Source organism: Neltuma alba, unplaced genomic scaffold (genome assembly GCF_004799145.2).
Source record: "Neltuma alba isolate B1F8T4 unplaced genomic scaffold, ASM479914v2 tig00005275_pilon, whole genome shotgun sequence".
Classification (NCBI taxonomy): Eukaryota; Viridiplantae; Streptophyta; class Magnoliopsida; order Fabales; family Fabaceae; genus Neltuma; species Neltuma alba.
Genome location: NW_021634044.1, coordinates 381,627 through 398,596, shown reverse-complemented (window position 1 = coordinate 398,596; position 16,970 = coordinate 381,627). Strand labels below are relative to the sequence as shown.

Genomic DNA, 16,970 nt, shown 5'->3' with positions numbered 1-16,970 from the left:
GATTTTATTCAAGCCGTCCCGTCGGGAACCCAAATTGCCAATCAAGAATGATACGGCAATAGCAGTAGTCACCCTAAGACAGCGACGACGCATATTGCAGTGACTCAATAACTGCTACCGCTCGTTTTGACTAATGGTGCATATATGGTGATCTGATGACCCATAGTTTTCTCTTGGCAAAAAACACCTGAACGTGGAGATAAAATTACGCACTTTGACTAAATGCGTACATGTCTAGAATTGCTTGACATAATCGTTTTTACATAAATGGAAATAAATTTTTTCTCACACTTCTATCTCATATTTAATAAATTATGATCGAAAAATTGTTGAAAGCTTCAATCTATCACTCCAAACAAGATCTAACATGATAAATTTATTTGACTGAGGCTAAAAAAATGATGCATCAGTTTGGAAATGCCAAAAGTACCGTCAGGCAGACGAGCAATAAAGAGTAAATTTTTTCCGAGTATAAAGAGTGGGAGTTAGAAGTCTCCCAGCTAAATTGGCACCAGACACCCAAAAAAAAAGTGAACCAAAACTTCAGTTGCTCGTTCGATAGATATATGCGTGCTGGTGCCAATCAAACCAACATGTGCAGGTGAAAAGCAGCTGAATTGATTTGACTGGGCTCATAACAGCGTCTTATAGCCGGAACAACTAACTATGCCAATGATGTACAATTATTGAGCGTATAATATGAAAACCGGAAACCAACAGCCGAAAAATCACTTTATTATTATTAATGGCTATCGGCCAGTCTTTCTTCTTTGAGGCGGCAATTGTTTTGTTAAGAAAATCACAGGCTAAGATAATCATAAAATATCGGAACAAACAAGTCAAAGTCCACAGTCTGCTTTCCCTTATTATAATAAGCATCCCACATTTTGTATCGCTCCTTCTTTCATAGGAGTGCAGCTGTGCAGGAATCAGAAATGGATGACATCCACAGGAGCTCGCTTTCTTTGCTTTTTTTAAGCCAAAGTTGTAGGCGCGCGTCATGTGCAGCAAATAAATTCCCGATTCGGACCAAATTAAGGGGACGCGTTCCTTACGCTAGCTTTTTGTTGTAGTGGATGTGGAAAGATTCTGAGGATTAATTTATATAAGGGCAGGAGATTTAGGCACAGGAAGATTGAGCGTAGATTGAAAACCAGAACGTTATATGTGCGTAATAAATGCAAAAAATCCGGGACATTGATGCGTCTTCTTCGTAAAATAGAAAAACTTGGGGAGGCTAGACAGAGTATCAGAAGCGAGCCAGAAGGCAGATAAAGGGTATGTTTTTGATTCGTTTTCTTGCTAAAAGCCAAGCGGCTCCCTTTTTATATTTAAAAAAAGGAGGGCGGGAAGCCTGAGAAACAGAGCGTGAAACAGAGAAGGGGCTTCTCCTCTGTCCTTATTATGGGGGGTTTTTGGCAAGCATTAGGTTGAATAATGTGGTGGATTTTTGCATCCACACACACACATATATATATATATATCAAATAGCATTAAATAACTCCAAATGGTTAGATGCTGCCTCCGCACCCAGCATTCCTGGCCAGCAGAATATATATTATCATCATTATGCTCTCTACTAATTCTCTCGCTTTCCCATTCCCTCTCCTTCTCATTCCCCCATCATTACACTCTACTTTTACTTTACCCTCTCATCATTCATGCGCTCAGCCCCTGCTGGGCATCTCCCATATAATAATAATAATATTATTATTATGCTCTAGCTTTTTCTAATAAATTATCAATAATATTATATACTCTCATCCTCCGTATAATATTCTTAATAACTCCGCTGAAGATAAGGAAGTTTTAAGGAAGACACTTGAGGGGTTTTTTTTGGCAGAAATAGAACTATGATTTTTAAAATATTTTTACAGTATACAAAATAAATACATGGAGAACTTCGTCTCAATTTGTTAAAAATGTTTTTAAAAAATATTTTTGGGCTACCCGAACAATCACTTAGTGTAATTGAGACTATGAGATTTGGAACCATAGTAAGAAAACGTTAAATAAACATTATTAAAATGATTTATAGATTGCAGTGACGATTTTTCTATTCACTTTCAATAGTTACCATGAATTTGAGAACACGTTCTTTTGTATCCTTCACTGAAAATTAATACCCTGCAAACGCCTGCTAAATGACTTGTAACTAAATTTTAAAAATTCTTGGCCCTGTCCACACGCACACATAGAGGAAAGGGCACTAACTTGTCTAAAATTTTATCTAATGCGCGAACAACTAGGAAGTAACAATTTTACGGGGGCCTTGAACGTCTTATGTTATCTTCCTTCCACGGATGTCCAGGGCGGATGTGCCGCTTATGAGCATGACTCGAAGTAAAAAGGAAGAGAAAAATGGAGGTGTTTTTGCTCTGTATATGTGTCTATAACTTTAAAATCAATCTATATATATAAGATTAATATAATATTTAGTCCCTTAAGTTTTAAACCATAGGTTTTGGTTCCTCAAAAGACAACATAGTCCAGATTTTTTTTTATTGAATTATAGGAACCAATGTTATAAATTTAAAAAAAAAAACTGAAAAATTAAAACTTATGGTCTGAAACTTAAAAGATTAAAATCAAAATGAAGATAAATTTAAAGGATCAAAAATTATATTAACTATATATATATATATATATATATTGCGTTCGCTGACTTAATTTGTTCCGTAAGCGAGGTTATAAAACACACACGCCCAATAAATTATTGGAGAGCCCCCAACTACACGCTGAACCGCATACGGATTTAATATTGGAAGCTCTGCGGTTTACGCAAGTGCTACCAAATGCGGCTTTTATTCATTCATTCATCATTGCATATATAAACCCACAGGCCTAATTCAACTAATACGAGCTCGCTGCTTGTCTGGTCAACTCTGGGTGAAAGCTTTTTCTTGGTTTGAATTATAACTAATTTATATTTCTCACCTTCAGAAAATTGGTCCCTTTCAAGCACGTACCCAATAAGTGGTTTATCAATTTTCGAAACCTACTCTTTCTAAATTTATTACTCCTGGTCCTAATTATAAGACCCAATTGATTTATTTGAGGAGATTAAGGAAGTAAGTTAAGTTGGTTATTTATAATAAATAAGTGTTGTCATTCCTAAAATATCCTTGCTACTTAAGTATATTGGCTAAAACTATCATTATTAGAAGGATTATCTTGAAAAAAAATGCATAAATATAAGAGATAAAATGGATTGGGATTTTATAATTAGGACCAAATAAAAAGTCAAATGGGGTCTTATAATAAGGACCGGAGGAGTAATTCACAAGTAATAAATGGCACTTGTCTTATTAATATTAAAAATAAAATGCTCATCACTTAGCTTCACCTTTTTTGGGAGCGAGAATATTATATGAGCTTCTCAGAAAGTAACTTTGTAAGGGGGCAAAAAAAAAAAGTTTCATTGATGAGTAAACAATCCCTCAATTTTTGGAGTCAATAGGATTTTCAAAAATCCATGATTTGTTTGTCCTTTCACCCCTTGTTAGTAATTTGATATGTGGGGAAGAATGTCACCTTTTATTTTACATTTTGTTTTGTTTTTTTTTTCCGATAACATGTTTTATTTTGTTTCAAATAACGGAATAATCAAATGGACGACGCAGCAGAAGTTGCAATTGCAAACATCGCAACCTCCGTGTAGGAAAACGTAACATTTCTAATTTCTTCTCATCAACTGATGACCGTACTGGTTAAATAGATTATAATAAATACACTGTAATTAATGACACGCTACTACCATTACAAAGTAGAATTTATGTTTAGGATAATATTAATAAAGAAAAATTAATAACCGCGTCTTCGATAACATCCTGTGACCGTAATTACTAATTACAGCCCTTATTTGTTTTTTTGTTTAATTTGGTAAAGCCCTTCTCGTTTCTATTCTATGCATATATTACGCGCAGTCAGAATTAAGCAGACGGAACTAAGATTGCATGTATGGCCGCAGTTTACAACAGAATTGGGGAAGGAGAAAACTTGTTTTGGGGTGGAAGTCGCCTTCGATTTATCTTGTCCACCAAGGAAACACCGAATTATTCATCGCATCAAAGTTAATCGAAGCATAAAAATGATAAAGATCGATCACGAGACGTCTAAAAAGGACTTTTATTAATTATATATAACTTCGATAACGGGGACGAATTCAATATTGGTGGTGTATTTCTTGCCTCTTCCGAGAAGATGCGTATGAGGGCATTATTAAATATATTGTGAAATATTAAAAGGAGAAGAAAGATGCAGATGTGACCAGCCAAACAGATAGGTAGCGCCAATACATAATATATATATATATTATATTATATTATTCACGCCATAGATATTATATATTGGGAGTCAGCTGTCGTGGAAGGAACTGTTTGCCTTTGATTTAAGAACGCAATAAGGAAAGGGGGCATGTAATGTGTGTGAAGTGTGAGCCTCTTCAGTGACACGGATAGCATACAACGCAGCATTTGGGACGCAATAATTGAGTTCAGGAATCTGCAGATGTGTAGTCATAACTCATAATATATAACATCCTACGAGTCTGGTATTTGCAGCCTCTCCCTCAAGTCTCTTTTTATTTTTTTTTTAATTCAAAACTAGAGGCTTCGCCACTACAACTGAATCCCTTCCACTTTTCATTCTTTCTGTATTCCCATAATTTCTCAACTCTTTTCAATCCATTCCTTCGCTCTTCTTGTTCTTTCTTTCTTTCTCCCATGGATTCTTTTTTACGGACGGCTCACGGCCTTTTATGCAGATTCTTTTGTTTTATTTTATTGCTCCCACCTAATTGCTCCAACTAATTCAGGATTGTTTTCCCCCCCCCCTCCTTTTTTATGACCCACTTGTTTCACCCTTTGTTTTGATGAGATATTTCAGTTTTAATTTTTTTTCGTAGGCATATTTTAAAGAATCAACACAAATATAATAATATTTCTTATCTTATTAGTTTAGTACATTTAAATGTTACTCATTTAATCCGTACCATATTCTTTCATATGGACTTAGTAAAAATACAATATATAAATATTTAATATTTATTTCTCCATTTTGCCCTGATCCCCCATTAAAATTTATATGTAACTTAAAAAATTATACAAATTTTTTATATATTTAATATCATAAATATCTTATAACCGGAGGAGTATGATCATGATTCTACAGTAGAAATTAATGAATAAGAGAGTTATCAAAATTAATTAAGAACCTTATAAGTTTTTAATTATTTTCAGGTTGAATGCTTCTTCAACCCCTCCCTTTTTCTTCCTCCGTCGTTCTTCTGTTTCAGTGTTTGAACACTGGGTTTTTCTTTGCATATGACAGCCTTGTCACCGTCGTAGTGTTTTGTATTCTTGTAGAGATTCCCTTTTTTCATGGTTTCTTCTTCTTCTGCTGCTAATACTGTAAGGGCGAATTGTTTTCCTCCTCCGTTTCGGTCCCTGATACCTGGTAATCCATTATTTTCTTTCTGTGTAGTTTGTGAGTGTATGAAAAATTATATACCGTCCTTGCTTTCCTGTCCGGATCAGCTCTCTGCGAAATCGGTGCTCCACTAAGTAATGTGTTTTGCTAGAATTTAATGAGACGATGTATCTTTCATCGTCTTTGATCCTCTGTTCGTCAGCCAGGTGGGATAAAAACAAGTGCCGACTCAAAAAGCTTCACGACTGTGGGCTGATTTTCTTATTTGGCAATTCTCAGATCCCACACGTTGCAAATTTTCCACTTATTTTGTCATTTTTTTCTGTTTTTTGGTTTTTCTTGCTTTAAGTTGACGTGCGTTAAAAGCTTCACAATTACACGTTTAATGAACTAATGAAATGCCAACTGGGCCACGGAAGTTGATTTGCTTTGAAACAATCTTTACCGGTTCAATTATTTAATGTCAACTCAATCCATGGCAATTAGTGCTGGCTATTTTGCCATATGATTCGATTCGATCTTTCGAGTCTGCTTTCTGAGTTGCTGATCTGCGCAGCGATTTTCTTCCATAGTGCAAATATAGAAGGCGATCGCTTATCTGACATGGGTGAGAATGGCTTGGATGGCGATGCGACTGGGCATGGCAAGGCAACCGCATCAGAGAATCAGGCAGAAACCAGCACAAAAGAGGAAAACAGAGAGATGGCCAAGCAAAAAGGAAAGGCCGACACAGTTCCATTTCACAGGCTGTTCTCATTTGCGGATTCTACTGATACTCTGTTAATGATCGTTGGCACCATTGGGGCCATTGGAAATGGTATGGGTTTGCCTTTCATGACGTTACTGATGGGCCAAATGATCAATGTTTTCGGAAGTAACCAGCAAAGCACAGACACTGTTGCACAAGTTGCCAAGGTAAAAAGAGCCGTAACTATCATCTTCATCTCATATCTCTTGCTAGAAAGAGATGCATCTGAAATTTTGACTTTGGTTCGATAAATTCCCGAAGCAACGTAGTCGACATCGGAAATCTAGTACAAGTTTCCAACTATGCGTTTGAACCTCTTGTCTTTCTTCTGTTATTTGAATTTTCGGAAAATTGCAGGTTTCTTTGAAATTTGTGTACTTGGCAATTGGAAGTGGTGTGGCAGCATGTCTTCGTAAGTATATTGAACTGTCAAAATTACTTGGGAATGCCTGGCCTTGATTGCTCATCTGAGTTGCTTTCCCCTGCTTCCTTTCTATTTTTCAGAGGTGTCTTGCTGGATGGTCACGGGGGAAAGACAGGCTGCGAGAATAAGGGGATTGTATCTGAAAACCATACTAAGACAAGACGTTACTTTCTTCGATAAGGAAACAAACACCGGAGAGGTGGTAGGGAGAATGTCGGGTGATACTGTTCTCATACAGGATGCCATGGGAGAGAAGGTATTGAAGGCTTGAATCAAATTAGAAACAAAAAGCCGCCGATGAATATTTGGTGGTGCTTTCATTGTTCGGGAGCTCCTATTTTCTAAACGCCTTCTTGTTTGAAACAGGTTGGGAAATTTCTGCAGTTAGTTTCAACATTCATTGGCGGCTTCGTGGTCGCATTTGTTAAAGGATGGCTTCTTGCACTCGTCATGATGGCCATTCTTCCATTGCTAGTGGTGGCCGGGGCATCCATGGCCTTCATCATAGGAAGGATGGCTTCCCGTGGTCAAACAGCTTATGCAAAAGCAGCAAATGTCGTCGAACAAACTCTGGGCTCTATTAGAACTGTAAGTTGTTGCCAGAGCTGAATTGATATTATGGGAAATTCTATCGAGATCACATGACTGAGAGCTGAGTTAGATCTTATCTCTGGTTGTTTATGCATATCCAGGTTGCATCCTTCACAGGCGAAAAGCAAGCAGTGGCTAGGTACAGCAAATTTCTTGTGGATGCTTACAAATCAGGAGTCCACGAAGGTTTTGTAGCCGGCCTGGGTTTCGGCACGGTTATGTTTGTCTTTTTCTGTGGTTATGGTTTGGCTGTATGGTTCGGCGCAAAGATGATATTGGAAAGAGGATACAACGGCGGTACGGTGATCAATGTGATTGTCGCTATATTAACCGCTTCCATGTAAGTAGCCGCATTTCCCCCACTGTATTTTGTGTTAACTGAGCCAAGTATTTCCTATTTTTGCTGCTGTATCAACTCAACCATATGCACGGCTATAGACATAAATGGAAGCATTGTTCAATTCATTTTGCTGCGTGGACAGGTCTCTTGGGCAGGCCACCCCTTGCTTGAGTGCTTTTGCTGCTGGTCAAGCCGCAGCTTATAAAATGTTCGAGACAATAAAGAGAAAGCCAGCGATAGACGCCTATGATCCAAGCGGTAAAACATTCGAGGATATTAATGGCGACATAGAGTTGAAGGATGTTTACTTTAGTTATCCGACAAGACCCGAGGAGCTAATATTCAATGGATTCTCTCTTCATATACCAAGTGGCACCACTTCTGCCCTGGTTGGAGAGAGTGGAAGTGGGAAGTCGACAGTTATCAGCTTAATAGAAAGATTCTATGATCCGCAGGCAGGTGAAGTTCTTATTGATGGCATCAACTTGAAAGAACTTCAGCTGAGATGGATTAGACGTAAAATCGGCCTCGTCAGCCAGGAGCCCGTCTTGTTTGCATCTAGCATTAAGGATAACATCTTATATGGAAAGGAGGGGGCAACGATTGAAGAAGTAAGAGCTGCAGCTGAACTTGCAAATGCTGCTAAGTTCATTGACAAATTGCCACAGGTCCTAACTTATAACCGATTTTAATTGAAGAAGTTACTTACCTTCAAAGTCATTAATATGCTTAAATTTTATTACTAACCCCGTGTTAAACCCAGGGATACGACACAATGGTTGGTGAGCATGGAACTCAACTATCTGGTGGACAGAAACAGCGTATTGCTATTGCCAGAGCAATTATAAAAGATCCAAGAATACTTCTTCTAGATGAAGCGACGAGTGCTCTAGACGCAGAATCTGAAAGGATAGTTCAAGAGGCTCTAGATAGGGTCATGGTCAACCGCACTACTGTTATTGTGGCTCATCGACTGAGCACAGTAAGGAATGCCGATATGATTGCTGTGATTCATAGAGGAAAGATGGTTGAAAAAGGTGATATACAAACTAATTAGCGCCGCCGTTATATTAGTCCTTTCCATCGATCCATGACTTACAAGAATCGAATTTCAAATAATCGGAGTTTCTTGGCCGAAAAAAAAAAAAATCGGAGTTTCGATCGTTTGCATAACTAACTGTAACTTTATGTGTCTATTAATCAGGAACGCATTCAGAGTTGCTCAGGGATCCCGAGGGAGCTTACTCTCAGCTTATACGCTTGCAAGAAGTAAACAGAGAGTCAGAGGAACCTTCAGAGCGTCAAAATAAAGGCGAAATTTCCATGGAATCGTTCAGACAATCGAGCCAAAGGAGGTCACTTCGGAGATCCATCAGTCGAGGATCATCTATCGGCAATAGTAGCAGGCACTCATTTTCAGTACCATTTGGGATGCCCACTGTAGTTAACGTCCCCGAACCTGAACTTGAAAAATTAGACGCGAAAAAAGAATTGCCAGCTGTTCCAATCCGTCGCCTTGCTTCCCTCAACAAGCCCGAAATTCCAGTGCTTCTGCTTGGATGTGTGGTTGCCATAATAAATGGCGCAATTCTTCCGGTGTTTGGTCTGTTGATTTCCTCTGTTATTAAAACATTCTACGAGCCACCTCATGAGATGAAAAAAGATTCCAAGTTTTGGGCACTTATTTTTTTGGCCCTTGGCATTGCTTCTCTGCTCGCAATTCCATCCCGAGGATACTTGTTTTCTGTAGCTGGCTCTAAGTTAATCCAACGCATCAGACTGATGTGTTTTGAGAGGGTTGTGAACATGGAGGTCGGTTGGTTTGATGAGCCAGAGCACTCAAGTGGAGTAATAGGTGCAAGGCTTTCGGCTGATGCTTCGACCGTGAGAGCCCTTGTCGGTGATGCGCTAGGTCTTCTGATTCAAAATATAGCATCAACGTTGACCGGTTTAATTATTGCTTTCGTTGCGAGCTGGGAGTTAGCTTTGGTTATTCTGGTACTTATTCCCCTGATTGGGGTGAATGGATATGTCCAAATGAAATTCATGAAGGGTTTTAGTGCAGATGCAAAGGTGAGCCAGCTTCTTTCTTATTGCTATACATTCCAATTTAATATTCCTTTTTTTCTTTTTTTACGTTTGCTATACATTCCAGTTATTATTCCAGTTTTAATATAGAAATTTCTCAATACGATGATGCGGATTATATTGATGCAGATGATGTACGAAGACGCAAGCCAAGTAGCTAATGATGCTGTTGGAAGCATCAGAACAGTAGCTTCTTTCTGCGCCGAAGAAAAGGTAATGGAACTGTATAGGAGGAAATGCGAAGGCCCCATGAAATCTGGGATACGGCTAGGCCTGATCAGTGGAACAGGATTTGGGTGTTCGTATTTCTTACTTTTTAGCGTCTACGCATCAAGTTTCTATGCCGGAGCTAGACTTGTGGATGCTGGCAGAACTACATTCTCTGACGTTTTTCGGGTACAAGCTAGCTCTTCGAATACGTACTGTTGAGAGCGATCCGCTCCAACATTTTGTTTGTAATTCCTTCCGACTAATTCAGATGCTTTGATGGGTGGTAGGTTTTCTTTGCTCTGACAATGGCGGCAATGGCGGTTTCCCAGTCGAGCTCGATGGCTCCAGATTCTAGCAAAGCCAAGTCAGCCACTTCTTCCATATTTGAACTAATTGACAGGAAGTCCAAAGTAGACTCCAGCGACGAGTCTGGCGCCACATTGGATATCGTGAAGGGGGAAATTGAGCTTCGTCACGTGAGCTTCAAATATCCGTCTAGGCCAGATGTACAAATTTTCCGAGACCTCAGTTTGGCTATTCATTCGGGCAAGGTAAAGTTTTTCTTTTCTTTTTCCCCTTAGTCCTGGTGAACAAAATTAAAGTACACGTTGAAGCTAATAATCCATCAGTTTATTATTATTATTATTATTATTATTATTATTTTCACTTGCAGACAGTGGCCCTTGTTGGTGAGAGTGGAAGCGGGAAGTCGACAGTGATCGCATTGCTGCAAAGATTTTATGACCCAGACTCAGGCGAGATCACGCTTGATGGAATAGAACTCCGAACGTTTCAGATCAAGTGGTTAAGACAGCAGATGGGGCTGGTGAGCCAGGAGCCAGTGTTATTCAATGACACCATCCGTGCCAATATTGCTTACGGAAAAGGAGGCGATGCAACGGAAGCGGAAATCATAGCCGCTGCGGAACTAGCCAACGCTCATAAGTTCATTAGTGGCTTGCACCATGTAAAGACAAACCCAACAAAACTCTTACAGCCTTACTTGCTCATCATTTATTTTGGGAGGATTTCATCAGTAAGCTGATCTTTCTGTGGTAACAGGGTTATGACGCGGTGGTGGGGGAGAGAGGACTGCAGTTATCAGGGGGCCAGAAACAAAGGGTGGCCATAGCACGTGCCATAATAAAGAGTCCAAAGATATTACTGCTAGATGAGGCCACGAGTGCGTTGGATGCAGAGTCGGAGCGAGTAGTTCAGGATGCATTAGACAGAGTAATGGTGAACAGGACTACGGTGGTCGTGGCACATCGGCTATCCACCATAAAGAATGCGGATGTGATTGCGGTGGTCAAGAACGGAGTGATAGTGGAGAAAGGAAAGCATGAGACGTTGATTAACATTAAAGACGGCTTCTATGCCTCCCTAGTCCAGCTTCATACCAGTGCTTCCACTGTATGACCTTCGCTTCCATTCTATGATTTTATTTTCCTTCTTTTGCTGAAAATCAATACAAGCACAAATAAGCTATCCTTTCTCTCAAGTAGCAAGCCTGTTCGGTGGCCCGCGAGGGGAAAAACAAAGTCTGCTTTTGTTTTTAGAAATACAGCAGTTGCTTCGAGGGCACGTGGAGGCACGGTGTGACGTTTAAGGTTTAAGCACCGCCTGCGGCTTCTGCTTTTATTATACTAGAAAATTTACATATATACATGAGATTGATATATAGTGTCCTAAAAGTTCCCTTTTTTTAGTTTTATATTTTAATTCTGAATTGTGTTTAAAATATAAGGCTTTGAAGATGGCATACGTAATAAATATATCTATTCTCACGTCAAGAGCATAATCATATTTTTCAAGTCATTGAACTATTGAAGCGATCCGTTTTATAAATTCTTGTATTTTGAATAACTCACTGAACATATCTTTTCATGTGATTAAAATAACCAATTTAATTTCTTTCATAGAGAATATATATATTAAATATATATAATAGCTACGGTTATAAAAAATATGCTGAAACTCCCGAGTGGGTAATTTGAGAAATTGTAAATTTATGATCAGTTGTCCCTCGGCGTCTGTTTTTATTCGGGGCTTAATTAGTTTTTGCGATGATGATGGTTTGTTACCTAATCGGCATCCACTCCTCAATTTTAAAATGTTTCATCAAATGTCGTATACACTTAACCACTTAAAGTAAATAATTAAATCCACTGAACTGGATGACGTTGTTGGCAAGGAAAAACCTTAACAAGGGAATCGGTTCACTGTTCAAGAGTCGGAGGACGTAGCTAACAAAACGCTTGTAGCGAAATCTTGATAATTTTGATCTTGAAGATCAAGTCTTTTATTACTATTATTCTCACTTTGGAATCAACGGCATGCTTTGATGAGAATCTGATGGTAACTAAAAGACGACGATTGTTAATGTGTCGTTTCTTGGGTTTTGAACTCAGAAGTCAATTTGATTGGAGGAATTGAGCTGTGAGGGTTTGGCGACGTAAAGGGACAGTGACGGCGAGCCTGGATAAAGGATAAAAGGGAGGAACAGATAAGTGCGAAGGTCATGCATGACAACACATGATGTATAACTAAACCAGGGAAGATGATGATGATGATGATTTGGAAGTCAACATAGTTTGGTAGTAGTTACAAGAAAATAATAAGAGATGAAGAGATCAGATAGTATGACGCCAAACTCGGGGGTGGTTGTGTAACAAACTAACAGTGACGGTTGGCCATTGACTGTGTGTGCAGGCCGCTTGCACGGCATACTCAATTAATTCTATGATACCTGCCACCAATAGATCAATTAAATTCAAGTGGGAAATTAATGGGATCGCACCTGAGGCACTAGTGCTAGATTTTAACAATAGAAGCAAAGGTAACAAGTAATGTATTATAAAATATTAAACAATCGCGCAACTTCTAGATGACAATGACATCCCTCTGGTGTTTGCAAACCTGATCATTTCTTTCCCCCATTCACTCCTGGATAAAGCAAGTGGCAGCCCCTCGGACAACGCACCGCTTTCGATCTCACGGCTCCAAATCCAAAAGTTCAGTTTTCCATTCTCTCACAACCCAGCCATTGCTGATTATAATTCTCTTTACGTTTATATAATAAAAATTGAGTGCGCCTTCTCTTCTTGAGGATGGCACAATGGACAATATTGCTTGGCTCGACTTCAACCTCGCAAACCCGCCAAATCGAGGTTTTTTTTTTATTGTCATAAATTTTATTATGCATAGATTCATATATAGATATTAATAATTGACTGATTGACATGATAATTGATGATAACTGATTGATTTTCCCTTTTTTTTTTTTTACAGAGATAACTGATTGTTTGATGGATGGTAACATTGGAATATTGATTGCCCTGCCTCCATTTTCGGGGGGAAGTCATAACGGCCACTTCTCGCACTGATATTTGACGCATGTGGGAAGACGCGTGGGGATCATGCAGAAAGGGACATTTATAGGACATATGAAAAAACTAGTTAAAATAACATAACCCCACTGGAAACAAAAATAAAACAACTAGTCGTCGTTATCATCGCTTTCATCACTATACGAGACGAGCCCAGACTGGGCAACTTCACAGGACTTCGCAGCTTCACCGTTCAAGGGTTGCGCTGGCTCTGAAGATTCATGCTTATCAGTGCCTACTTTTGAAGCTGCTTCTGCATTTCCTGCGTCTACCCGGGCTTTTTTAGCCTGGGGCTTGACTTTAATAATCATGCCTAATGAACGAGGTGCTGGATTTTTCTTTCCGGAAGGCCTCTCTTCCTGCAAGACAAAACAGTCTTCTAGTTAAGATTAGTGAAGAACAAGCCATCAAGACACGATATGAAAACAATTATCCCAGGTGCCAGCTCTTTGGCACTCAAGCCCGCCATGCTCTAGGAAACCTTCCATTTTTATTGCCATTAGCACCAGTGCCAATTACTACAATGGCTAGGAAAAGAAAACACAGGGAAAGAAAAAGAAACACCCGGGTAAACTTCCCGTGATGTCCGAAAGAGAAACCACCAACGTTAAGACACTGTTCATAAGTTAATCATCCCAAGCGGCAATTAATTGGTTGGTAACAATAGCCATTAGCACGATCCTTTTATGTATCTCTTACTGAACGCAATATGCATTTACTCATTGATGCATATTATAGTTACTAAGTTAAAAAAAAAAAAAATCAATATCAAGTGACAACTTCTGTTCCTTAGCTACACTCGTCATTTCTGGCTTCAAAAAAGAACGCATTGGTTATTTTAATATGAAATCTCCATTGTTTTTTTGACACCATCTTGTCCCTCACCAATAACTACTGTCTGCATCCTTGAAGAATAGAAATGGAGACTGCAATAGAGAGACATTGAAATACTGGTTTTCTTACTGTAAGACTTGCAGAATCAAAACAGTTTTGGCCTGGGATGTTAGGAAACTACCTAGCTAGAACGAAAATTTCAAAAACAGCACTTCAAGAAAGGGAATATACAATAGAAGTAACTTTTGATAAATGTCAAATTAGCAATGAAGGACACAAGCCCTTCAAAGTAAAACCACTGAAGTCTTCCACCTAGAAGCGTAAATTATTTTAAAATCTTATTCAACAGACACTCCTCAAGAGATCTGTGACAAAATGGAAAAAAGAAATGAAATAAGTTGTCATGGCAGCCAGGGAGCAACTAAGACACAATAGTTTGAATATGCAAACATGATTTCACAGTACAAATAGAATCAAAATTGCTATTACATACTTAAAAAGTAGAAGAACCAAAAAAGACACTGTATATTAAAAGTTCACCGAAAACAACCTGGAAAACAGGACGAGGTGCTCCTTGCTTAAGTTCATGTACAATATTGGACTGTGCTGCCACTGCTGCCTTTAAAAGAAAAAAGCACAAGGAAAATGTACTTAGTAAAACCATGGATCAAATATGGGCACCCACACATGACAAATTCACTTTTACAATAGCAAGAAAAGACATTTTTCTAAGAGAAAATTGACTATTATAAACAATAAATTGCTACAGTATTATAACTTCAAAGAGTCGTTATCATCATCCCATCAATTGTCAGGACTTAACTTGAAAACTCTGGATTTGTTGGGCTTCGTCATCTGCCACTTGTCGTTCATATTCTCTCCTAGTCTGAAAGGTTATAAAGATACAGAAATTCAAATCATTAAAAAGCAATATTACTCTTCCTGCCAAAAAAAAGATAACTGTTTGCGAATAATTCATAACATTATGAATAAAACCCAAATGAAAATGACATTTCTAATGCTTCAAATGAAACCTAAGATGGAACTTCCATCCATAAAACGTTTCAAAACGATAGTTGGAAAAAATAAGGGTTACCATTTCCCATTTATCAAGAAACTCAGTCTCATCTTCATCTAAAGCTTTAGGTGGTCCTGTAAGGATCGAAGAAGGGTTAATCTTCAAATGGTAATGGCACAAAATCAATCTGAAAAAAGAAGACTTGCAGCATAAAATGCCTTCCTCCAAAAAGGGCAATCAAACAAGACAATGTTAATATTGGCAAAAAACATGGCAGCCCTAACAACAGCAGCATTAGGTTGTACTTGGGAAGGCCAAATGTAATATCTTCGAAAATGTTTCAGCTTTCAATAAGCAAGATATTCCCTACTCTAAACCATCTCCCAAAAGCTAGTTGTCCAAACCCAAGCACTACATAAGAGAAAAAAACCATAATGTAATACTCACTATGTTTGAACCGTTCATTAAATTCTGCATCCCGCTTGTCCTTATTCTCCTTTAGAATCTGCAAATTGGGGAAAAATTTAAATCTAATAGCAGCTGAGTTCAGTAAATGACTCCATATAGCCATTCGCAATGGATGGAAGTCATTTGAGTATAAAGGCTGAAGAATACAGAACAAATCCATGCTGTAAGATTGAGTCTCTCTTGTGGCTTTCTCCCTTACATATCACAGAATTTATTACATGGTGTAGTCACTCGAGAGTTTTCTTTAGACAAAGCAATGTGAAACATAAACAGTGAATCAATTCTCGGCAAACCCCTTCAGCCATTGGAACACATAGGCATCACAATGAATCATAAGCGAACAATGAAAGCTGACCTCGTAGAGGGGTCTATCCCTTTGGGCAGTGCCGTCTTCAAGTCTTTCACCCCTTGTTCTTTTAGATTCAGCCAACTGTTCAGAATACACACACCCCTTTACATTAGGAACCATCGATGAATAACACAAACTTCAAATTAATTCAAAAAATCGAGAAATAGAAAATAAAAATTAAAACGATAACTTTGAACTAGAGCGCATAGGGTTAGTTTCAGCTTCAGTGGGTTTAAGGGAAAGTTTACTTGATCTTCTGAGACGAAATTCATCAGCCTGATCGGACGCTGGGATTCTTCAGCCATCGTGTTCAATTCTCTCGACGAATTTGCGACTGGATGAAGTACGCCAATACCTGAGTCCAAAAAAAAAAAAAGCACGCCAATACCGAAAGAATACGCTTCTCGTCCGTTCGGAGCCGCGAGCGGTTCAACCTGCATCCAGCCAGTGGCATTTTTCTTTTAATTTTGGGTAGCCCCGTTAGTTAAAACTCGTCTTACTCTTCTAAAAAACATTTTTCCGCGAGACAAACTCTTTTACAGTTATAGTTTGATTCCATCAAAATACTTTTTTATTATGTTATACTGCTAACTTCTGTATTCGATATAAAAATTTTATTTGATTTTTATTTTGATTTTAAATATAAGATTTTAATTTATTTTATCTTTTATATTTATTTATTTTTTAAAAACAGTTCTTATAATAATAATAGTTCTAGTAAATACACTTGATTAGTGAGAATATTTTAGGAAAAACAACATCTATTTATCATAAATAATTAACTTAATTAGTTTTCTTAATCTATTCTAATTAATCAACTAACTATTATATTAAGGATAACAAATAATAGTAGTATGAAATCTGTAAAATGTCTTACTGTTTTATTTTAAAACTTGGGTCTTGATTCTTATTTTATGCATTTGGTTTCTGTTTAGCTGATACTTTTAACAGAAATTTTTTTTTATTTACATGTCACTTTAAAATTTTAAGGTAACGTTAATTACTTTTTAAATTTTATATATATTCTACTTTTACTATTTTCAAAATTGTGACAAAGCATTAATTGTTAAAATAAATAAAA

The 16,970-nt window shown here is 38.0% G+C and overlaps 2 protein-coding genes across 2 annotated transcripts; one reads left to right on the top strand and one right to left on the bottom strand.

The window, feature by feature from the left end:
• The first annotated feature begins 5,296 nt into the window (after positions 1–5,296).
• On the top strand, positions 5,297–11,573 carry LOC114747279 (ABC transporter B family member 11). The gene is made up of 13 exons (XM_028935584.1): positions 5,297–5,457; positions 6,003–6,345; positions 6,536–6,590; positions 6,683–6,858; positions 6,969–7,190; positions 7,295–7,533; positions 7,676–8,201; positions 8,297–8,570; positions 8,738–9,606; positions 9,751–10,017; positions 10,119–10,382; positions 10,505–10,798; positions 10,894–11,573. The coding sequence occupies exons 2-13, from the start codon at positions 6,034–6,036 to the stop codon at positions 11,248–11,250; spliced, it is 3,855 nt and encodes a 1,284-aa protein (XP_028791417.1). The 5' UTR covers positions 5,297–5,457; positions 6,003–6,033; the 3' UTR covers positions 11,251–11,573.
• A 1,675-nt stretch (positions 11,574–13,248) lies between these two features.
• LOC114747281 (PSME3-interacting protein) lies at positions 13,249–16,301 on the bottom strand. The gene is made up of 7 exons (XM_028935586.1): positions 16,138–16,301; positions 15,896–15,970; positions 15,520–15,577; positions 15,151–15,206; positions 14,878–14,940; positions 14,605–14,673; positions 13,249–13,579 (listed from the first exon to the last, which is right to left on the bottom strand). Exons 1-7 carry the CDS (start codon positions 16,192–16,194, stop codon positions 13,331–13,333), a joined length of 627 nt encoding a protein of 208 aa, XP_028791419.1. The 5' UTR covers positions 16,195–16,301; the 3' UTR covers positions 13,249–13,330.
• Positions 16,302–16,970: the final 669 nt, after the last annotated feature.